Source organism: Taurulus bubalis (genome assembly GCF_910589615.1).
Source record: "Taurulus bubalis genome assembly, chromosome: 2".
In the NCBI taxonomy this organism is placed as follows: Eukaryota; Metazoa; Chordata; class Actinopteri; order Perciformes; family Cottidae; genus Taurulus; species Taurulus bubalis.
In genome coordinates, this window is record NC_136590.1 from 12,749,933 (window position 1) to 12,775,122 (window position 25,190).

The following is a 25,190-nucleotide window of genomic DNA, read 5'->3' on the forward strand; positions in this document are numbered from 1 at the left end:
TAAAAAAATGTTTTAAGAAATGTGTATTAACAACTAAAGAGGTATCATATGTTTTCCAATTATGCTTGCTTTTTGTCACTTATAGAAATGTAATTAAACAAGTCAGAGAACGATGCTTTTGCGCCCGTCATTCAAAAGACACAACACAACCAACAATTTAACAATCGAGGTTATCTGGATTAAACTTTTGCAATATACTTTGACTGGCCTTTTAAAAAATATATATATATATATATATTCTCCATGTGACCCCTTCTCATGGGTTTGATATAAACACTATGAGTTATGAGCAGTGCAACCAAAGTGATCTTTAATCCTATTATTTTGTTTGAGATCACTTTTTTTAGCACAAAATGAACACCGTATGGGAGTCAGTGCTGACGTTAGCAAGCAAGGCTAACTAACTTCCGCCATCCGAATGGGTCCTTTTAAAATGTTGACTGAAACAATGAGATAGGCAACTTAAATCTCTAACAATTTATAGCTAACACCATATGAAAAAAAAAACGCCCCTCAACGTTCATATGCTGCAGGGCGACAGTGTGGCGTTCTCCGGTCGGTAACGCACTAGAGAAGTTGACAGCGCCTGTCCTGACTATGCCAACCAAGGGGAACGCCCACCAAGAGTCTTGAAGCTTAGACAGTTTTCACAGATAAAAAAACTAATTATGTTTTATCTCTTATAAAAACTGGAAAATCAAATGGGTATTTTTCCTCCCACAAACAGTGTCAGAATCCTCTCAGGTGTATCTTGTGACCTCTTTGGTTGTCAACCAGTGATATAATGTAAAAATAAAAATGCATTTCCTGGTGACACTTCCAGTAGAGAACAACAAAACTTCTGCCCACCTAATGCTTTCCATGCATTAACATCTAGAAAGTGAACCTTTTTCTCACTGTAAATTCTGATTGCTGTTGAAACTATTTAATAGGGTGAGACACTCTTGCAATTCCTCAGTGTCACTACATCTGTATCATATCACACATTTGTCCAAATGTGTATTTTTGTATGTAATTTTTCAAAAAAAAAATTATAATAATAAATTGGTGTAATTAGGCTTAAAATAGTTACACTTGACAAGAGCCACTAAATCAATAATAAATACTGGTGCCACTCCCAAAATCTGGTTTCCAAGTAGTGTGTTTACACCACAGTTACGGTGATGGATAACAATTTATTTCTAAAAGACCAACTAAGAAACATTTTAAGTCTTTTGTGGAAGTTAAGAACATATTACTGTGCACTAAGTCGAGGCAATAATCTTCAATAGTTGCCCTCCTCCGTTATTTTCTCTTTTAATTCAATAAGAAACTAAGCACTCAAACGACTTGTGAAGTCATGCTCATTGCTGCTTTTTCAATAGCTGTCTATGATGAATGAATCAGCTCCATCCCTGTACAGTTCCAGGTGCATGACGATGTCAACATGTAGATAAAGTTGTTGAACTTACTGCTCACACACTCTACATACAGTCACCCTCTACGTACAGTCACATCACTCTATCATGAGCAAAAGTAAGTATGCAAACACACGAACAGGCTTGGATCTGCAGATTGGGCTGCAGGGCTCATAAGCTGCTGCACACTCATCTGCACACGTCACAGTCGGCCGTGCACCCATGTAAACTTGTCCTCTGCCCCCGATGACTGTTCCAGCGGCTTGTCTCCATATGGCAACCAAGGCCGCTCGCTGAATGATTCCGACGTCAAACCTCTTTTCAGTGTCGGTCAGTTCATCATCACTCAACATGTTTTCCTCAAGGAAAAACTCAGCTGAAATGAAACAGCTTTGAGATACACTTTATCTTTCCTTCCATCTAACTAATTTCCACCTGCATGAGTGGACTAATAATATCTGCTGTAGTCAGTGACTCTTATCTCTCGATGCACCATAGGGGATGAGTTTGAAAAATAGAAAGGTAGCAGCCAGGATCATTTGCAGTAAGTAAAGATACATCCTATATGAATGCAGTAATATCACGAAGCTTACTTACTTCAAAGAAGCACACGCTTGAGGCGCAAACTTTGCTCCATTTATTGTTTCACCCTCTTGACTGGATTTAGGAAGTAGTATAATAAAAGCGTGTATATTCTTTGCCTCAAGCGTGTGCATCCTCTGGATCTGTATGGATTATCCAGTCATGAGATGAAAGGAAGAAACCCTGCAGTCGGTTTCTTAGGTGGTCAGGACTTCATTGTGTATTCTCTGCTGTCCATCCTTCAGCTTCTTACACATTGATTGTCTCAAGTGACAGAAATTGTGTAGAGTGCTTGCTTGAATGGTATTAATCACCTGAATCAGGACAGGATACTGCTGACATTCTCCTGCCATATTTGTGTTATTGTTGGGGGGAAATATCAGCAATCCACTTTTGTTAGGCTTATTAATCACTTCTGCAGTTATTGGCTCTGAAAAGAAATAAAATAAAGACTTATACTGTATATCATTGCCTCTCTTTTTTTAGACACTCTTCTACAATTGTAATCTTTGTTATGTGGATGCAGTCTTGTCTCCTATCTGTCACTCCCCCCAGCATAACAACAGCTCCTGTATTTCTTTACACAATGTTGCCATCAGGCTCTTTTATTTCCAATATAAAGGTGCGGTGCTAGCATTTCCATTTCACACGTTTATGGGCCAGTGACTCATGCAATTCATCCGGGTAGCTCAGTGAATGACAATCCTGAAGGAGCAGTGTTGAGTGTTGTGAGGAGCTCAAGTCTTTTTGTCTGATCGGTGAACGATGACCTTGCAGTCACTCGGCGGCGAGTCAGAGAAAAGAGGACCTTGGTGTTCTCAGATTGTTTCTTTTATTCTGATCGACAATGTTTTCTATTACTTAATTTTTAGAGGAGGTGCAGCTGCCAATTTACTCCATAAAAGTCTATAGGAAACATATGCTGTATGTTGTGCAAGGTCAATATGTTTAACATGTTTTCTATTCAGTCTTACATGAGTATGACAGCTTTTGTGTAAGTTTATTCTTTATTACATTTGTATTATCTGCTTGGGGCTACATAAACATGAAAAATACTGCCAACTAAAACTCTGAATGCACAAAATAGATTCGCTATAAATCATAATTAATTTGCCAACTTTCCCGTGTCCTATGCTCGTTGCCAGATGGTCTGCTTTGCTTGTCTTATTTATTGTAGGTATTGTGTGTATTATTGTGTCTCTTTGACATTTTACTTTGCTTATGTCTTATTGCTTGATGCTGCTTTAGATGCTGTGATCAGTAGAAACAGTCAAGTTGAGGAAGAAAAGCTCTTCCCTAAACTGTCTGACAGATCGGCCGTGGTGTTAATTTGATGCTGTTTTTGCTGGCTTTTAATAAACGTGACACAATCTTTTAAAAACATTTACATTCTGCAATATTCTTTGGGTGAATCTAAAAACGAACAGGGGGTAGGCAGCTATCAAAAACCATAACAATGCTTGTGTTGTATGTTTTTAGTTTGATGAATTCATATTGAATACACTTGAATCTGTGATTTAAATGTAGCTGAACCACTTGAGATCACATGGTTTCTTTGAGGGTCTGAGGGTTACGATACAGACACGTTCTGCTATTCCTCTTCGCTTAAGCTTGTTAGCTTTACGCTGCCTTATCTGTTATTACCTTTTCTCTCCATAGAGATTAGTTTAAACTACTCCCTTACTTATGTGGTAAAATTACTTTTTTTGCTTTTTCAATCCCAGGAAACAGGTGAAGTGACTATAGCTTCAGCTAAAGGTATCTCATCAGCTCGCAGTCACTGCACATTGATCTATACCTTTGCTTTCTTGTTAAGTTTTCATGCTGTTTTTCCTCCAGAAATTACACATTTGTATCGTCTTATTGATCTTATTTGGTATGGCAAAATGCCAAAATAGATTGATTCTTGTTTTAACTCATTTTCTGACAAAATAATGTGTTTTTGGCTTTCTATGATAGCTAATCTCTGCAAAATGAGGTTGTAAACAGTATTATTACATCAAAAAGTATTGTGTTATCAATGTTTTCTCTGTGGGATTCTTGAAGATGCTTGTTTTTGTTTCTGTTGTTGTCTTTAGTGTCTATATGTTTGTATTTCTGAACCTTAACTTGGCCAAAGGCATGCAGTTGAAAATTTGCCTTGTGATTAACGCTTTACAGAAATATTGATTAATGTCCAGAAATATTGCTTAATGTCCGTTATCTATGCTAGAGTAAAGCGCTCAGGTATGAAAAATATATAACATTGCATTTGTTGCGTTAACTGAATGCATAAATTGTCTACTGTGACTCCCATGCTCTAATTGGTTTGAGAAACCATTCCCGTCTGTGTTTGTCATCTTTGTGTAACGACGGCCGACTGGTTTACTGATGTCATTTGTTCTTGTCAGAGCCATTGTGGACTCTGTTGTGGTCAGCTGTTTTCACTGAAGCACTAGCACCCGTCAGTGACATAATTGGTGTCGAGAGAGCACGTAACGACTATGCATTTGTAGTGAGGAGACTTTTAGTCTTCATAAACAGGAGGCAAGAGAGTAGAGATATGACGAGGAGGGAAGGAAGTGGAATAAAGTCCAAAAGGTGATATAAGGGTTTTATATAATGTATATTTGCAGAGTGACAGTTGACAGAGGGGTGGCTTTACAGCAGTGTGTGTGTGTGTGTGTGTGTGTGTGTGTGTGTGTGTGTGTGTGTGTGTGTGCGTGTGTGTGTGTGTGTGTGTGTGTATGATTGTGAACATGTGTGTATTAGTTGTTTGCATGGAGTGGGAGTCATGCCTCTCTAGAGGCGTATGCGTTATATTGCCATGTTAATGCATTCATGCATGTATGTGCCAAGGCATCAATTTAATGGGACAAAAACATACGTGTGTGTGCGTGTGTGTGTGTGTGTGTGTGTGTTTGCAAAAGAGACAGAAAAAGAGAGAGAGGAGGGAGCTGGAGAGGGGGCATGAGATAAGAGAGAGACAGGAAGAACACCACTGAACAAAGACATCAAGCAATTTTTTAAGATAACAGAAAAAAGCAGCAGTAAGTCTATTCAACAGCCTGTGCTGCGTGACAGCTTCTTGGCTCCTCTTTTTGATAGACAGAGAGAGGTTCAGAGAGTGTGGACTCAAAACTGAAAGAGAGGACAAGTCAGATAAAAAGAGACAGAGACACGGAGAGAACACCAAATGTATCCCTTCAATAGAGGCACAGGGGAAATAGCATGTTTCCCCTTGTCAATCACTGACTCAAGAACCATTAGCTTAATTATATGGAGGAACTGAGACTGAAGAGTCTGTGTAAGTTCGAGAGAGAAAGCAGAGACATTTAGACACAGTGTATTAGTTTGGAATTAACCTGGACAGAAAGATGGAGAGATTAAATTAGATGTCTTTTTCCCGCCCATAAAAATGAGACAAAGCCTGGACTCAGGAGGTGATTAACTTTGCTTAGCATAACGACTGAAAGCTGGGGGAGACAGATAGTCTGGCTCTGTCCAAATGTTCTAAATCCGTACTAGACAAATGTAAAAACGTCTGAACGGCTGTTGACTTCCCAACTGTGAGAAAAGAACGTCAATATTGAATAGATGCTGGATGTTATTCAATGTCAAGGTTTTAACATTCTTGCTTTCTAGAAAATGGCAACTGCTGTGTGGACAAGGTAAGGGAAAGATCACTGTTATGGCAAATAAGCTATGGTTTACATATCGTTAACGTTTGACAACTAAATCACTTTCATGGGTGGAGGAAGATTGCGGTTAAAAATGTTAAAAAGGTCAATATTAACTGCAGGTGGGAACGCTAACGAAATCTGACATGCTACGACCACCTCCCCTTGCTGTACTTTCTGCATCGCTACCTACAGGGGACATACTTCCTGAACGTTGTCATGGGATGTAAATGTGCGGTGCATGCAGGTTAATTCCTTATGGACGTAATTCCTAAGAATACTTGACTGAACTGCGATGAACTATTTCTTGACGTTTTTCCTCCACTCAGCCTTTTTTGCAGCTTCTCTGGCCGGTGAACGCAGGCTCGTCTCAATACACAATGGCACCAAAACTGGCAGCTTTGTTGTGACAACATTCTGCTATTTACAAAGTAATACATCTATTTCACAGCTAACCCTAAAATGTGGGAGAATTTATGTTTTCTAAATATTGTTTATGACGTTTAATTCTTCATTCACACAAACCGGAAAACCTCCCTGACTGTTCACGCATTATTCCAAGTTACCACATTTAAATAACCTAATTAGATACTGCTGTGGTTGTAAATATAGATTTTCTTTTGGAAAGATTAGGAAAAATTGAGCATAGTATGCTTTATCCTTCATGGTTAGTTTAAGTCCTCAAGGAATGAATGCAAGTCAATGCAATGTGCTCCTAAGTGGCAAAAACAAGTGTGTCTATGTGTGTGTGTGTGTGTGTGTGTGTGTGTGTGTGTGTGTGTGTGTGTGTGTGTGTGTGTGTGTGTGTGTGTGTGTGATTGTGGGGGGATGCAGAGGGAGGTGAAACAGTCACATGCACAACAGAATGTCAAGTAATAGCTCCCCACTGCCTCTCTCTCCCTCCTCTGTCTTTTCCTCTTGACTCCCTCCATCCTCCTCCTCCTCCTCCTCCTCTTCCTCCTCCTCCTCTTCTTCCTCCTCTTCCTCTTCCTCTTCCAGCATGCCACTATCCTCTCCCCCTCTTCTCCCCATTTTATATCAACATGAACAATTCAGGCATTTAATTTCTAATGAACGTAGAGCTCACTCTCTCCCTTTCTCTCTTTGTCTCCCCCCTCCTCTTTCCCTCTCTAGTTGCTTCTCTCCTCACCACCTGTTAGTTAGTCTCCCTCTCCGCTCCGCGCTGGAATCCCCTTTTTTTTTATGAGGAGTTTCACACTTGCGCTATCAGTGAGGTAAGTCAACGTTTTTCTTATTTCATTCTGAAATACAGACAGGTTGAATCTGCTCTATGTTGCTCGTCTTTAAAAGAAATAAAAAAATGTCCTTCTCCCTCACCGACTATCGCTATCATTATATCCTTGCTTTACATGTCTGTTTGGTTCATTTATGTTTTTTCTTGTTGACTCTGCATGAGGGAATTAAAGCAAATGCTGTAAATAGCAGATGAGCACATTTATGTATTGTTCTTTCACAGCAGACAGGTGCAACATGTGGCCGTCTGTTTTTGTTTTTTTTACCTGCTCCTTCACTTTTCTTTCACACCTTTCAACTCACACTGTCACTCACACACATTGAAGTTTACTCATCCCTGACTGCCTGAAAATAACTTGGCTCTAATTGACAAGTGCTCACTGTCACCATGATGTGCGGACTGTCAAGCTCTAATGAGTAGCCACAGTGTGCGGCACTGTACCATCCCATCTGCCTTTCAGCCAGCAGCTTGTTATTTAAAGGTGAACGCTGCCCGCTGCAGGGGCCCATTGTATGTAGGACACAAGAGAGGAAGACGGAGAAGAAAAATCTGCCCAGAGAGAGGGAGAGATAGATCATCACATAACTACAGGTGGAATAATGGTGTCTGAGAAAGTCTGACGGTGAGATAATGACAGAGATGAAGAAGCGAGAAGAAGAGAAGGTAGATTATAAAAGGTGGAGATGAGCCAGTAGAGGATGGGGGTTGAGGGAGGGAGCGTCCATGCCTGTGATATGACTCTAATTTAAAGTGAAGGAGCTAAAAGAGGAGGGGGGGAGGTCGCATTTTGCGCAAAGATATTCCTGACTGCCGGCTTCCAGCTTCATTCCTCTCTCTTAAAGCTGGAAACCTATGTAACATCATTATAATATATATGTAGAAGAGAGCCATGCATGAGATACTGTACTGTTTGTGGTTGCATAACTCGCAACCGCTGAGCTAATGCATGTAGCGGACAAGTTGAGCCATTATTATATATGTAGTTTATAGGAATTATGTAAAGTAGTGCTCGGAGGCTAAGAGTCGTGTATGTGAACGAGCTTTCGCACATAAAAGCCTGTGAAGTGTGAGGTTAAATCTGTACCTTATTAATGTGAATGTGAGAGTTTCTCAGCAACAAGAGGATGATGAAAGGAGAAGATGAGCGAGAAATTCCAGCTGGCAGCATGAGAGCGATCAATCATGAACTCCCCGTTAGCTCCTGCTTCTCCGCGAGCTGCAAGCCACCAGGCCTCCCAGCTGTGCGGGTGCTGCTGGTGGAGCTGGTGGTGGTGGTGGCAGCTACAGTTTTAAGAGGCGACTCACTGCGCACATTATATCAGCAGACACTTGCTCAGAAGCCTGCAAAACATCTGCATAGAGGGAGATAGAGTGCGTGTGTAGGTGTGTCGGTGTGTAGGTGTGTGTGTGCGTGAGCATGTGCGTGTGTGTGTGTGTGGAGATGAATTAATGATCTGACAGAAGTGTTTGATGGCATGCTTTTGTGAATGTATGTGTGTGTGGGGGGGGTGGGATTATTGAGTATATTATTCATAAGAACAATAATTATGAATACTGATCCACATTAATTAATATTTTAATCAATTCTGGACACAATCATTATTTTCACAAGCAGTTTCATTAACTTGCTTTTACCTTCTCCCTCTTCTTAATGCTGTGCAATCTTCTGTTTCATTTAAGATTATTTCACTGTTCTTTAATTGTTGTGCAAGACTGAAATGGTGTACTGTTGCTGGTTTTTCCTGAAAGACTGGTTATAACGAGATCCACAGCGTTTTGTCCTGAAGTACAGGAGTCAGACGTTATCTCTGCGCCACTTAATTGAGCAGGGAGAAACTCAGTTATTCAGCACTTAAGAAGTCATCAATTTTCCTATTGTGGTCCTCCGTGGCACCAAAATGGCTGCTGTTGGTTTTCAAAAGGAAAGATGTCCATCATATTGAACTCCAGAGCCAGTGGTCTGTCAGAGTCGGAAGTTTGCATGCTGGCACACTGCAGCATGATTCAGAAGTTTGTTTCATCTCCAGCCAAGAAAAAGTTGGATGAGCTGCGATGTTTATTACCCACTGTTGTGCTCACAGCAGAGAGACTGGACCAAACATGACAAATGACCCTTCGCTGCCTGTAATTCTGCTGAAGGTCAACAGTCCGAGTCAACAACACCAGAGCCACTTTCCGCCAGGGCACCATTGGTCATATTGACTTTATCTTCACGACTGAGGGGTCTAGAATTAATCTGTTTACTGGTTTTGACCTCACAAACAGAAGTAATGGCACAATAAGGAATATTTAAAGTTTTGACAACCGTGACGCAGATGAGGAGCAAATTAAATAAAACCTGGTAGTTCGACATATTGAGAAGCCTAATACCAATCTCATGTCTGTACGATAAATATGAAGCTTCAGCCAGCTGTCGGTTAGCTTAGCTTAGCATGAAGACTGGAAACACAGGGAAACAGCGACTTGGGTCTGTCTAAAGGTAATAACATCCACATACCGGCATTTGTAAATCGCACTAATTATAAATGGGGGTTAATTACGTCCATGTCTCTCTGTACAGACATGAGAAAATCAATCTTCTCTCTGCAAGAGAGCGAATAAGTGTATGTTGAACTATTAATATGGATGCAGGTTTGACAAACTGGTCTAATCACTGCGTGAGTCAACAATGACTCATTCCTGTTTATCTACTTAGTTTTGTTTGTGGGATTCAATTCAGTCAATAGAATTAAGTCAATATGACCATGAATGTCCTAATTATTTTAAGTCCCTCTCTGTGTCCTGAGATTCTCCTCATTTTGATGTTTCTAAACTTTACCGACAATCTACTCATAGCAAGTGACACAACCCGATTCTCGCCCTAATCTTTTCGCTCTCAAAGTGTTTTTGAAGATTCTCAACAAATACCCCGGATCAGAGGCAAGCTCCTGTGAGTTTTGTCAGAATTTTCAAAGCCACGATCTGGAACATACACCGATGCGTCGCAGACGATCGAGAGATACCTAGCACGTAAAAAATCTGGTAGTTTTGACGGGCAATGAAGGCAGCACTGACCTAAAGCCAGCGAGAGCATAACCTACGGGGCGAGGAATTATCATAGGGAGGAGTCGTAATGCCTACAACAGAACATCAGCGAGCTTGGCGATGAGAACATAGTTTCTATCCAAATACATTTGCATGCATGCAAGCTTTTCAATTATTTGAAACAAAAACAAAGCACAAACATGTCCTTGTCAGGCAGCTACCTGCGTACATTGCAAAATGATTGCTTAGATTACTCTCTTTGCAGAACAGACCATTTTATTCTCTTCCTTCCTTGGTCTTTTCGCTTCCAATCAGCGCGCAAACAAATTTGATTGCTGGCTCGATGATGACTTCCATTTTTGTCCGTCTCGTGGATGTTCTTACTTCTTATGTTTTGTTTGGAGACCAGACAGACTTGCCAGGGATTCCTCCTCATGAAATGTCCTGTAACGTGGGACCCCAGCTGTCATTGATCACTTGTCTAATGTGCAAACCACAACAAGTCAAGATACCCTGTTAGAAGACCGACAGACAGTAGTGTAATGTGACCAGTACAACAAAGTGAGGACTTTGAAAGTCATGTAGTGTGTAGGTGACGTTACAGACAACTCAGAGGAAGTGCAAATACATACAGTGCAAATACTCACTTCTCAGTTTAGATCGATTAATGCAGAAAGAGCAGAAGGGGGGTTGTTCAGTATTGAGGACAGAACGCCCCCTCAAGGCCTGCTGTCTTTAGAAAACAAAAGCTGTGAGATATTTGCAATCCACCCCCCTCTTTTTATTTTGGGAAGAGAGCAGACACATCAGCCTTGTGGTCAATTCCACTCCCTGCTGCCACAACTTTATATAATCACCGGGACTCTTCCCTCCATCCGTATACTGAGGAGCGTTCCAGCCTGTTAAGACTTCATCCCGTAATTACCTGCCTGTCTGTTAAGCACTTAAGTTAACATGTGTGCCTCAGAGGCTCACGCACGCACACACACACACACACACACACACACACACACACACACACACACACACACACACACACCGTCATTTCATTGAGGATGATTAGGATTCAGGGGAGACCCTTATTGTTCGTTATGCATTACCCTCCCTGATGGCTTTGAGATTATTCAGATGTATTCAATTGAAATGCAAATTTTGGGCACATCATCTGCAGTATGTTGTCAGTTTATGAGCAATGTCTTTCTTTTTAAGAGTTTTAATTATGTTGGAGGAGGTTTCAGTGAAAGAGCCGTTTGAGAAAAACACTTCCTATGACAAGAACTTCTTCTTGATAAATAAAAACTCCTATTAGATGTGATGATATCTCAGTGATGGCCAGAGACAGGATGTTATATATCACCAACCATCTTACTTAACTCACCTTGTTTTGCCTGGAATAGCAGAGAGGAAATTCAGAACAACAGCTCATATTTGTGGATCAATATTTTGGCTGCAGTTATTGTATCGCTGAAAAGTGTGATTCAACTCTTCCTCAATCTATCTGTCTCTTTCCCTGTAGCGCTATGACTGTGCGAAAAGGAAAACGTTCAGGCATCTCCATCCAGGAGCACATGGCAATCGACGTATGCCCAGGCCCAATCCGCCCCATCCGCCAAATATCTGCCTACTTCCCTCGCCTGTCGCCCACTTCCTCCTTCTCCGAGCCACTTTCGCCCAATCGGTTGGCAGCTCCCACCTCACTCTGCCCTGATGTCGCCGGAGGAGGAGGGAGCAACACCTTATTGTCACCACTGTTACCAGGGGCGGCGGGCGGAGGGGGCTCACTGTCGGCCATGAGCAGCATGGACACCTCCATCGAGATCGACAGCTGTGACAGCGATGATAACAGTGAGTCACCTGAAATTCACAACCTGGATTCACTGAAGCTGCTTGAGCCCAAGAATAGAAATTAACTCCACACAGAGGTGGATTTGGGACAAAAGGCCAAGTGTAATAACAAAAAAAGATGTACATCAACATTCTGAGATTTGTTTAAACAATGGGTCTTTGATTTCATAAAAGACAACAAAAGCAGAGACAACTGTTAACTTTGTCAGCTGCTGCTAGCAAACTTGCAAATTACACTCATTAGCTTTCTTCGAGAGTTAGTTGATCTTCTCATCTCACACTTATCAGACAGGGTATGCTTTGCAGGTGGAAAACACTGTCATTGTGTTGCCTGATTAGACAGAGCCTTTTTTGCAGTTTGCTTTAATTATTATTGTTTTTAGGCTCCACAGAATGAGTGCTACATTAGACAACACAAACTATGAACTGTATTTTACCCAATAGTTAGAGGCAACTTACCAAAAATCTCAAGTATAACGCACTAATTGACCTCCAGGCTGTTTTCTGGTTGGTAAAGTCATGTAGCTCCGGATATTCGACAAAAGTCACATTTTCCATTCTGACTTTTTTTCAACTCGAGGCTGAATGCCTTCATGTAAGATGCCTAGAGCGGATAGATGCAAGGTGCTCAGCAACGTAAAAGGCTTCACTTTCATTGAAAACTATTACAAAAAAGGGTCTTATCAAGGCCTAAGTTATTTTACAGAATGTTTTATTATGATTTGTGAGTATCTTTGTGAGTGTCTACATTCCTTACTGCCATCATTCTCTATTCAAGGTAAGAAAGTCATCAGCTCCAAATTACCAAAGTAACTGAAACATGTTAATCAACTGTCTTTCAGCCGCCTTGGGGACGTTAGAGTTTGACCTGCTGTATGAGAAAGCCACCAGCTCCTTACACTGCACAGTCCTGAAGGCAAAGGTAAACAACATGTTCTCTGGTAGTTTGTCTTGTCGTGATAGAAAATACATATTTCATTTACATTTTTACAAACCATATTCCTGTCTTCAACCAGTGACACAAAAAAGTTGTTGTTCTTTTTCTACCCTAAAGAAAATCACGGTTGACTGAAATTCTACCTATTCTTTGTTGTTGTTCTATTTTTTATATTACATTCATTTTAACCTAACTATTTTCTACTTAAATGATAAAGACTCAAAGCCAACAGAATGCAACTGAGAAATTAAAGATCTAAAGTTAAACAGACTTCAGATCAAAGTATTACATCTACTTATAAGAGAGTGTCTCGATAGACCGGTATTGTAAATACAGTGATAAAAAAAAATAATAATACACATATGATGATATCATGTAAATAATCATGCACCTCTTAAATCCTTGTATATGGTTACAGACTCTCGCTATCCACCTCTCTACAATTGTATTTTGAGTTTAATTCATTTGACAAATAAATGAAGAAAATTGACTGATAGCATTATTTACTTAAAAAAAAAAAAAAATCTATCGCAATACAATCGTTGTGAAAAGAAATTGCCATGAAGATCGTGTAGTGGACATCTGTTATCGTGACAGCCTATATTTTCTAATTAGTGTAGAGCAGAGGATTCCGTTTTATCATCCTTCAAATTTAGACGGTTTTCAAAATGGGCAGTGGGCTATAGCCTCTACACTATGTGGCTCTCTGGTCAACTGAAACTATCCATCAAATTAAAACTCTCCCCCCTCCTCACTACCGCAGTGCTTTGGATTCAGTTTTTAAATGAACTCCTCACCTCTCAGTCTGGTAATTATTTGACAATGTATTACTGGTGTTGGTAGTTTGCACAATGTTCTCTAATGTTTTATATACCTCTCTTATATTTTCTCACTCTTTTAGGGTCTGAAACCGATGGATTTCAACGGTCTGTCTGATCCTTATGTCAAGCTGCACTTGCTGCCAGGAGCCTGCAAGGTCTGCTTATATATTATATGTATATATTTGAAAAAGATTCTCAGTAACCTGTTTGAGTGCACACTTAATCTAGCTGTAATTTGGAGCTGTATTGTGAAAGTGCCAGTGCAGAACAGTACAGTACATCTGTTGTAAAACAAAATGACCTTCCATGTTGCAGGTTGTTTGCTGTTTGCAGTTCTGAGATGATTGTTTTCTTCTCCTCTCTGCTGTGATGCACAGGCTAATAAACTGAAAACCAAGACCGTTCGCAACACGCTGCACCCCGTGTGGAACGAGACGCTCACCTACTGTGGAATTACAGAGGAAGACATGTACCGCAAAACACTCCGGTAAATGTTTGCTTCATGTCTGGCTATTTCTGTCTCCTTCACTTCCTGCCTCTCTGCTCTGTCTTGCCCATCAGAGAACTGGCTCTTGCTTACAAAAGAAGTCTTATCATCATCTCAATCACAGTCTTTTACTCTCTGTTTTTAGGTTTTTATCCTGCCTCCCTTTCTATTTCCACTGATCCTGTCACCTCACCTTCTTCATTCCTCCCCATCCACAGATCTCTCCTGTCCACTCAGATCAGGAAAGATCTTCCCTCACTCCTTACAAACCATCCCTCTCTCTTTGTCTTTCTTCCCGTCTGTCTCCCTGCCTTTCTCTCTTCCCAAGTTGCAGTGACAGATTGAGGTCAGACTAAGCACCACGGGGTGTTTTAATTTCATTGACCCCCTCCAGAGGTGATGAAAGCTGAGAATTTTCTCTGTCTGTGACTAAAACTTTGCCATGGCACATGTGGGAGAGGGATTTAAGTAGGATCGACAGTTGATCTCTCGGGGGAAATTAGAGAAACTGGCCCTACAACAGGCCTATGACACTGTGCTAATACAGCAGAGGCGTTCAAAAATTACCAGGCAGGAAGTTTAACCAATCGAAACATACAAACATGTCAACGTCTGTAATGCACTGATGTTTGACATTGTCTATAAAGTGACAGTTTCATCACAGTTACATCCTCATAAATATGGATTATGTAATAGATACAAATGTAACTACTGTTAGGGCAAATTGTGAAGGGTTCATCCAACCCCTTCATTCATCCAGAACTCAATGTAACGGCAAGATATGCCACCGTTTAAAAAGAGCAGAACTTGTCTCCACTACTTTTTCTACACTGGAGCTCTATTATTGTTTCTGCATCCAACTTTGAACCAGCAGCTACAATAAACTGCACTTAAAACTAGTTGCAATTGTGTAAAATACTGCCTTATGATGAGAGGAAGTCAGGATTTACTTTTTCTTTCCTCCATTTCCATTCTTCCCTATTTTGCTGCTGTATCATTGTAAAGGGCTCATAAACTACTAGACTCAGTGGATGTAAAATAATAGCTGGTGTCCCAAGGCAACTGGCCTCTTTGCACCTTCTTCATTAATGCATTACCGTTTTTTATTACCGGAACCTGAAGGCAGCAGGTGACTGCAATGTTTCATGCCTCTGGCATGAAACATTGCAGTCAAATTAGTTAGAAGTTGAATAAAACCAAGAGTGAAGAGGCTTCAAGTTCATATCAGCCGTCTCTGAAAGATTGCATTCTTATTTGTAATCCTCTTATTGTATGTCTTTCATTCACATTTACATAAAGCACAGAAACAGGCAATCACTCAGGATGTCAGTTAGCCTAGCATACTGATTTTCCACTTCTGCCGACAATATAGACGTTCACATTTGCAGGCATAAATAAGTCCTCACACGCACACAAACACACACACGCACACGCACACGCACGCAGCAGGCATGCACACACACACAAACACACACACACACACACACACACACAAATAATTGAAATACATTCTTCCATTTTTATCTCTCCCTCTCACCCACATCACTCCACCCCTGGCTCTGCTTTTGATTTCACACACACAGCCTCTCTCCATCTCCTTTCCTCTCTCTGCTGCTCCCACCCAATTATGCATTGCAGGTGACAATATGGCAGGTGTAAATGTTTGCCAGCCTCATGAATACGGATTGCACTTTTACACTATCTAATTTCACACAGGAGGGAAAAGGGTAATTGTATTGTACATGGTACTTATACAGGAACTGGATGCATATGTAGTTTTCTTTAATTCTGATCAGATCTATGTCAACAATTACCTTTTCTCAAGAGGATGCCGCAGCATTTGGAATAACCAACTCCACCACTCTTCCTCACACGCACACATCTGTCTTACTCTCTGTCTCAGTAATCAGCGTCTATTTTTCTTATTCATGTTTCCTCCTCTCCCTCCCTTTGTCTCTCGCTTTTTCTCTTCTTTGCCTCCCCCTCCTTCCTCTGTCTCTCACTCCCAGGGTGTCTGTGTGCGACGAAGACAAGCTGACACATAATGAGTTCATCGGGGAGTCGCGGGTGGCCCTGCGTCGCATGAAGCTTGACCAGACCAAACACTTTAACATCTGTCTCGAGCATCCACCCCCTGTGAGGAGAAGAGGGAGGGCAGACAGAATAAACGGGACGATAGGAAAGAAAGACTTAAAGGACAGAAAGAGAGAAATGAGAGTGTATGAGGGGAATTAATGACTCAGGGGGTACTGTAATATTCAATATATTAAGGCTTCCTGTCTGTCTCATAACTTCACATTTTAAAGTAGAAAAAGGACAGACGTGGATGGAAATTTGGTGAAGAAGGAAGGCAAGAAATTGTCTGCCAACAGGGAGCCGTTAGAATATCAATATTCGGTTGACTGGTGAGGTGCAAACACCTAGGGTCTCATGATTAAAAAAACACCAAGTGTGTCTGTACAATCTCTGTAGTATCTTTAGCAAAAGACTCAAACAAATGCTTCCCAAATGCTGTATTGTTATTTGACAGTAAACAGCATATAAATAGATTGTTAAAGGTGTATATAGTGGGAAAACCAATCTTAAATATTTAAACCAAAGATTGCTTGTGTGTTTAAAACAACAAAAAATGAATAGTTCAACAGTGTATGCAGTTATGTTACAAGGCCAAGAATATGTGGACACAAACACTCCATTATAATATCCAGATGTGATTTTTGAACATGCCATTCCACAACCTTAAGACCATGGGCATTAATCTGCTGCCATAATATAACAGCATAACTTTTGTAGGAAGAGGGTCATGTTATTTCAAAACCTGGCTCCAGGGATGAGCGATAAGGTCATGCAGAATATGCAGAAGGTGTTGGATGATGTTGAGGTCAGGGCTCTGTCAGTCGAGATCTTCACACCAAACTGGGAAAACAATATGTGCCTGACTTTGTGCACAAACTGGTGACTAAAATATCATTGGATGATGTAGAGCATTGAGATTTCTCTTCATTGCAGGTAAAAGGACCATAAGCAAGAAAAGCAGTCTAAAACTACCCAAAGGACAGTATCCTATACTTTTGGCCATAGTATATTTAGCATTAAGCCAATACCAGCTGGTAACTGGCCTACTGAGAATAACAAATATTAGTAAACAGAGGACAGCGTATCACATCTATTCTTATAGCTCACAAACAGCTTTTTGTGCAGTCTAAATGTCAGCTGGGTCACGCGTGGGGAAAAGGGTACGCAGAGATTGGGAGAATAAAGGGAGAGTAGAAAGAGGGGGAGATGGGGAGAGGGGGAACAGTGGAGCGTAAATGGACATCGAGCGCAAGTGAGAGAGATGATAAACAAACGGATTTAAAAAATGAAAGAGGTGGAGAGCGGGGGGGCTCGTGTGTGAAAAGGCTGGCTTTTTGTTCTCGATAAGTTACAAAGGGCTGCTGGTATTAGATTGTCCCTCTGAGGCCGGTGGCCACTCGGCGATCAAACGTTAAAGCCCCTCTGTCATCCTCCGAACCAGGCACTGTGTCAGGCCTGTCATTTTCAAAGTGGCATCACCCTCAACTCGATATGTCTATTCATCCTACGCCCCTTTAGCCTGATTGTACAGCTTTTCTGTCAGTCATATATATCCCCTTATCATGTATCTCTTTCTCTCCTTTTTGCCTCTAGCTGCCTTCACCGACTGCGATGAGCACAGCTTTGAGAGGGATCTCCTGCTACCTGAGAGAGGTGACCACTCCAATTATTTTACTCAAGACGACCCTCCTTCTGTCTGTCTGTCTGTCCGTCTGTCTGTCTGTCTGTCCTCACAGTCCATATGTCCACCTGTCTTAAAGGACTACACCAAACCCGATACAAGACTAGAAGCATTAACCTAAAAGTATGAGAATAAACCTGTTAATATTTCAAGGTGGCGATCAGTTTTCATTCTATGAACTTGATATTCGTCTGGAAACAAAATATCAGTTTTCATTTAAGAATGATCAAAGCAACAGGTTTAACTGTTTATATGTTTAAAGTGATGAAACAAATAGCTAATTTATCAGTTAATTAGCTAAGTTAATTGATTCTAGGTTGAGGTTTTGCTGTTTTGCTTTGTTTTGTTGAACAAGCATTTTTTCACTATTTTTCAACATTTTATAAACTAAACAGTCAATGGAATTTTCCCAATAACTGCGGGTTAATATTAGTGCCATTCAAATTAATGCACTTCCCACACTATATGCTTAAGAGCACAGCTGAGCTAATCATTCTAAAACCACTGTCATATAATTATCTGCCGTGAGATGTTCTGCCCTCAGACATGATCATGCAATTCATAAAGCCAGCATTAATGTATTGTTGTGAGGTAATTACCTAACCCTAATTAGTTCTTAGTGTCTCTGTTTTTTCGACAGATGATTTTAGAGCCTCTCATCACATATTGGGTGAATGAACAAAGGGTAGTGTAGTCCTTTAAGATAACTGCAGTAAAACTGCTGCTTCTGTGTTTCTCTCCACATTCAAGGTTGTTTAATGCGATCGTGTTTCCAGTTCTCTCACCCACCCACAAGTTTATCTCTTTCCCATCCGTCTGTCACAGTGTGCGGCTGGCTCCTGTTTATTCTCACCTCCCTAATGAGTTGCTCTCTATCGATCTGTGAAGGTCTGAGCTGTTCTTTCACCAGATACCTACTGCAAATGATCCTCACTAATTGCAAGTTTTAAAGTCTCCTATTCAGTCATGGCAGATGGCTGACTGGCTGTTGGCAGGTTGGATGATTCCCTCAGAAAATCCCAGATAAGGAGAGGTGAAAAAAAAGGAAAGAGAGATGTAGGTGAAACAAGAAGGGGTGCAAGCTGTTGAGGCAATTGGAGAAAGGAACGGAGGAGCGTGGAGGAGTGTGAGGCGTGGGGCATATTGATCGTCCTGGCTGTGTCCATCTCTCGCTTGAAGATAAGACTTAATGAGAGATGGAGGGAGATAAAGGAGACGACAGGTATTTAGTGATGGAACTGATATTACCTTAAAATCCCATTATAGGCAAGAAAACAGAGCATTTTTGCATCTCCGGTGGTGAAACAGAAAAGATGACTTGAAACAGATGCACTTGCAATGATGAAAAACTGCACGCCTTTCCTATTAATAACATACATGTATTGGTGCAGTTGGCCATGAGGGTGAGTCACAGTCACTGTGAGAACATCGTCTTCCACTTCTTCCACACGCTGTTGCTGCTTCCTCGCTTCCTTTCATCTGTCACTCTGAATCTACTCTGTTGTTCCGCTTGTTGTGAAATGCTTTGCTAACCGTTTGATGTTGTCCGTGGAAAATACTCGAGCCAAGGGCGACAAAGTGCATTAATATGTCTTTAAGGCTGATGCTCCAGTTTGTGCGAGAATGCTGTTTAGTACTTGATGTTTGTCTCTGAGCTGTGAGAGATGAAGTGAAATGTCACTGAGTTCTTCAGGTGTGTTTACTTATGAGAAAGAAGAGAGATGAACAAAACCATAACCTTTGAGTCTATTTGTTGTCCGTCTCAAATTTGACAGTAACAGTTGAGTAGGCTGGAGTCATGTTTTAGACCCGCACTGAACTCTACTGCTGTTTCAGCATTCATCCTGTCACCTGTAGTAATAGCAAAAGTTACATAAGCTTACTTAGATGTCTGCTGTGCTGACGCAGGAAGATCTGCACTGTACTGCCCCGGTTTGTTTTCACTGCAGCATTAAAATGGCATCAATTGATGTTTTTTGGCCTTAGTACACACAAGACTGACAATATTCCCTCATCAAAATGATAGTTCAAGCACAATTGCAAACAGCTGTGGTTTATTTACACATCTAACAGAGACAAAGCAACACAAGCATTAATTTCAACAAGTTAACAAGTCTAATATTCACTCTCCTTTTAGTCCTTTTAGCAATGTTTTGCTTTTGACCAACTCCTAGGGGAAACATCTGACTCTCTAAGTGTTAAACGCTCCACTATGTTCACCAGGTGCCACTTTCTCTGTCTGCTAGCTGAGCAAGTAGCGTTTTATCCCTGAACCTTGAGTCACTAATGTAGGAGCTACAACTGCAACGTACACTTCTTTAATATGTTTTTTTTATTTTGTATTCCTATCTCTTGTATCGCCTCTTTCTCTCCTCAGTGGGAGACTGAGCAGCAGAGAAGTCTGGAGGAGAGAGGCCGTTTGCTGCTCTGCCTGCAGTACTTCCCCCCGGCCACTGATGGTGATGTGAAGGGCGAGGCCAGAGAGAGGGAGAGAGGCGGGCTGTGTGTGGGTGTCAAACGCTGCGCCCACCTGGCAGCCATGGACGTCAACGGCTACTCGGACCCCTATGTTAAAACGTAAAGATGACATCAAACCACTGACTGAATGCCATGGTGCATTCCATTACATGCAATGGGGTTATGTTGCTACCTAAGCAATACACAACTTAGACAGATGGATTGACATTTCACAAATCTCATTTCAGAACAATTTCCACATGACCTATATTTAGCGGCAATCTCCCTCTCCACCTTATTACCGGTGTTGGGTCTTAACTGGCCGTTGACTCATATTGACCCCATGAATCACCTTTTGTCACCACTCATGAGTGATAGATAGCTTGAGTTAACCCTGAACAAGGTAATAGTGACAAATGAGAGTAGCTTTCACACAAGTGGAAGTCATTGTGAAATATATCACTCACCAAGATAATGGTAAGCGTGTGTGTGTGTGTGTGTGTGTGTGTGTGTGGTGTGTGTGTGTGTGTGTGTGTGTGTGTATTGACAGCCTTCAAAATGGATTGAAAGGCAGCGCCATGATGTCTAGAGTTATGGCGTACTGCATCACGGAGGAGAGTGTTATTGTTGGTGTCATAGAGGTTCTTTGGAGTTGCATTAGTGTGTGTGTGTGTGTGTGTGTGTGTCTGCCAAAGAGGGCAGGAAGGTCCTCGGGTTGAATGATGCACCCTGACAGAAGTTGGGCAAATGAGCTTAAAATCCCCCCCCCGCCCTCCTAACTGGTTGTTCTCCTGAGTGTTGGTTCTGACTTTGAGCTTGTGTCTGGAATGAGTAAAACACTAAACAACCTCCCATCACTCACAGACACACACACACACACACGCACACACACGCACACACACACACACACACACACACACACACACACACACACACACACACACAAACACAAACACACAATGCTAGGCACGCTTGCCTCACATTAGTATACACACCAATCCCCTTCTCCTTTCCCATCATGCATTACACTCTCACTATGATTTAACATCCACCAAACCTACGCATACATCCCTCACACATCCACATTAGTACATCATGCACCTTGTTTCATTTTGGATGCATGCTCGCATCTTTGCCCTTTGGCGGGAGCTTTTCTCCCAGATGCTTTGTTGTGTCTGAGAGTGTGTGGGAACATATGCTCTCCGAGCTGTGGGTGGTGGGTGGAAAGCAAATGTGAATAGAGATTTCACCATACTCCTTCCAGCTGGCTTAAAAATATCCTGAGAATTTAATGACACCTCGCAAAGGGATGCTGAGTTTTTTCAATCTGTGCTGTGTTGGTGATCAGTCCTCGCACTCACATATGGTTAGTTTCACAAATAATATATTAAAGAGGTCCACAATTAAAATATGCTAACTGTTAGGCACTTTCCAGCTGAGCGTTAGATGAGACAGTTGATACCACTATCATGTCTATACAGTACATATGAAGCTATAGCTGGTTAGTTTAGCTTGGCACAAAAATTGGGTTCAGAGGGTAACAGCTAGCATGGCGCTGTCTAAAGGTAACAAAATCTACCTTCGAACACTAAACATCTTAATGTATATGTTCTCTTTAATTAAGCTGTGATTAAACACATTTCTACAGAGCCAAGCTAGTTGTTCCCCCCAGTCTACAGTCTTTGTGCTAAGCTAAGCTAATAGACAGCTAGCTGTAGCTTCATATTTACCATGCAGACATGTCTCTCAGCAATTTGCACTTTGCAGCCTGTTACTGCAACAGATAATACAATATCTTTACAACGGCCTTCCTCTGTGTATCTGTGGTAGACAATGCAATTAAATAACAGCAAATAAATAAAAAGAGCCATAGAAACCACAGCGTGTGTAAAATAAAAATCCTTCATCCTATTGAATCATTAATCATCATTAATCCTCACACAAATAAAATAGCCCTCCAACTCTCATAGAATTGACCAATCAATCACCAAGCAGACAACACCGAGATATAAACGGTATAAACTCCACCACGGCTACAGCCACAATCACACATGTCAAAGGAAAATGAGAGCTGCAAAGGTGTTGTAGTACACACACACGCAACATGCTGCAAAGCTGATGTCGTCATCTGTACAAGTGTGTTGTTGTACTTGCGTGTCTGAACGTCATTGTTGAGCACCGCAATGGCCCCCAAAATATGATCCAGATTCAACTCCTTTGCTTTTTAATTTTCAAAGTTTAACATATCCAGTCCACTCAGCCTCTCCAGTTGCAGCTTTGAGAAAAACTGCAGAAAGTCCTCTCACTCATTAAAAGGAAAAGTTCCTCAGTGAAAGAAGAAATCTCTTTCCAAAGTAAGTAAAGTAATCCCAGCCAAGAGTCCAACATGAGTACATTAGCGTTTAGCCTGTTAGATAGACCGACCTAGCATCTACCTGTAGAGGTGTGCTTGATTTGTGGCAATTAGTGTGCCTGTTGGGTGGTGCATAACAAGTGATTAATTAAGGCAAATACAACCTTCTTATTTCCCCGCATTGTTGTGTTGTTCACAAATTAGTAAGCCCGCCCCAGTTTTCGACTGTACAAACTTACTCTGACATAGTTATCCCTGGTGCAGTCACCATTATTGCTCTTCCTTTCAGGAGTACTTTGACCTGTGAGAGGTAATGACCAAACTCATATATGATGGTATCACATTCCTCTGTCTCAGGTACCTCAAGCCAGATGTCCAGAAGAAATCTAAGCACAAAACAGCGGTGATAAAAAAGACTCTTAACCCGGAGTTTAATGAGGTAGACATGATGCATGTTTGTGTATGTGCATAACTGTGGGAGGGAGGAGCACATTTGCTTGAATGTAAAGAGACAGCTAATTTATATTTTTACAGTCCTCAGAGACATCGCATGCAAAGTCTCCGCAACCTTTTTGTAAGACAGCCAATTATGGCTTGCACGTGCTTTGCTGTTACCTTATTAGTAAGTATTTTAGAGTTTATAGAGGGAGAGAAACATGTGTGTCAGGTGGGATCTTCTGACCTTTACTCTCACCCCTCACCTCTCTTTGTTCTCCCAGGAGTTCTTCTATGAAATCACGTTCTCAGAGTTAGCCACCAAGACGCTGGAGGTCACAGTGTGGGACTACGACCTGGGAAAGTCCAATGACTTTATAGGTGACGTCATAAGCAACTAATCATTTCCTGCTGTTGTATATTTGGATTACGGATGTGCTACTCCATTAGCAGTCTAATAATGTACCCATGGCAGATGTTACCAAATAGGCTGTTGTCTATTTTCTTCAACTGAGTGCAGCACAGCAGGGTTTAGTTTCCACACGTCAGTGATATTTAGGCTGAAAATTATAATAGCTTTATATATACAACATAAATACACCCCTTAAAGTTAAATTCTCACTGTTTGTTTATAAAACATGCACTTTCCTCCCAAGTCACATTGACTTCTTTTTCTGTCTCTGCACTGGTTAGGCGGTGTGTCCTTAGGGTGTCACTCGCAAGGAGACACTCTGCAGCACTGGATAGACTGTCTGAAGAACAAGGGCAAGAAGGTGGAGCGCTGGCACACGCTGACTAACGAGCTTCCCGGATCCACACTGCAGGAATGAACTGATCCTCTTCCACTGCACTGACACTGGAGAGACTGCCTGGCGAGAGACGTTTCATCGCATGCTCTGAGGATTTTTTGCATGACTATGAAGGATTCATATCCTACTTACCGTGTCATAAATTAGATAATTATTCGTAACAACATACCCAAAGGGAGTCCCACTCAGAGATCGATACTATAATCGTGGGTCTAAATAGACCTGATGCAAATCTAAAGAAACAGTTCTCATCGCAAAGCATGATCATTCTCATAATCATATTCATCGGGATCCAGTTACCTTTTGTGAAGTCAATCTAAATGCCTCTCTGCACTGCTTCAAACTGGTCAGATCTCAATTGACAAGAAAAATGTAAATCGTGCAAGAAAATTGAATGAGGGAGAAATCTGAATTCTGCAGTTCAACTCTCATGTCGGGTGTACTTCCTGTTTTTACGGGCCGGTTATTTATTGTTATTAACTGCTGACATTAAAACTCCACCATCCATCTCACAGCACACATACCTCTCCCTTGCAATAATGTTTTGCCTAATGCTTCCGAAGACCTCCAAGTGGTCTTAATACTGTCGGGCATTTTGTATCTATTGATCTGATTGTCATGGGGCTGCCTGCAGAAAACAAGAGAGACAATTGGTTCTTCTGTGTTGATGGCTCGTGTCAGTTATTTGCATGTTTGGTGTTGATGGAGCAAATATGTGCCAGGCTCTGCTGCAGGACGTTCCTCATTGTGTTGTTCCCAATTCTCCTGCGGTGTATTGCTCTGATTAACTGAAGACGTTTTTTTTTTTAATTCAAGGGTAACAGCTTTTTTTAAATGTTGTTCCGTTGTTTAATGTGTCCGCTCTTAGATCACAGTGTCGGTTTCTTGTTGGTGGCACGCTGATGTTGACCTAATTTTGCTTCACAATCTCTGTTTGGATGTAGGAGGAGAAGTGAACAGAAAAGTTTCAGAGCAGATTGGTTTATGGAGAGCTGTGCATGGTCATACTCTGACACACCGTGAATAAAATCATCAGCCTGCGTTTGATATCTAAATTACAAATATGAATGGTGTATAGAGCCCAGTGTTGTCTGATAACTCTCCATGACTGCTGCTTTACTGTGGATCGCATTGACTAAGCTGCAGGTTTTTTATGTGGTTAAAGAGGCATGCTGAAATTACCAGTGGTGTTCATATGTAAATAATATATATTGTGTTTCACTTGCTTTGGGTGTTTGTCTTTTGGAACTCAAAGTGTGCATGATTGTTTTGTTTTTTCATAAAACGTTGCTATTGCTTTATTGTGTGCATCCTTGAATTTCTATCATATTTGCTCCAAAGTGGCCTCTTTCAAACTCTAATGTATTATGTG

At 41.3% G+C, this 25,190-nt stretch overlaps 1 protein-coding gene across 1 annotated transcript; it reads left to right on the forward strand.

Annotated features, from left to right (window-relative positions):
* Positions 1 to 6,841: 6,841 nt before the first annotated feature.
* LOC306733105 (double C2-like domain-containing protein alpha) lies at positions 6,842 to 23,839 on the forward strand (the record flags this gene model as incomplete). Its single annotated transcript, XM_079214299.1, has 11 exons — positions 6,842 to 6,873; positions 11,434 to 11,762; positions 12,605 to 12,684; positions 13,601 to 13,675; positions 13,898 to 14,007; positions 16,017 to 16,143; positions 17,677 to 17,736; positions 20,142 to 20,341; positions 22,932 to 23,013; positions 23,294 to 23,390; positions 23,703 to 23,839. The coding sequence occupies 11 exons, from the start codon at positions 6,842 to 6,844 to the stop codon at positions 23,837 to 23,839; spliced, it is 1,329 nt and encodes a 442-aa protein (XP_079070425.1).
* Between the last annotated feature and the right edge of the window lie 1,351 nt (positions 23,840 to 25,190).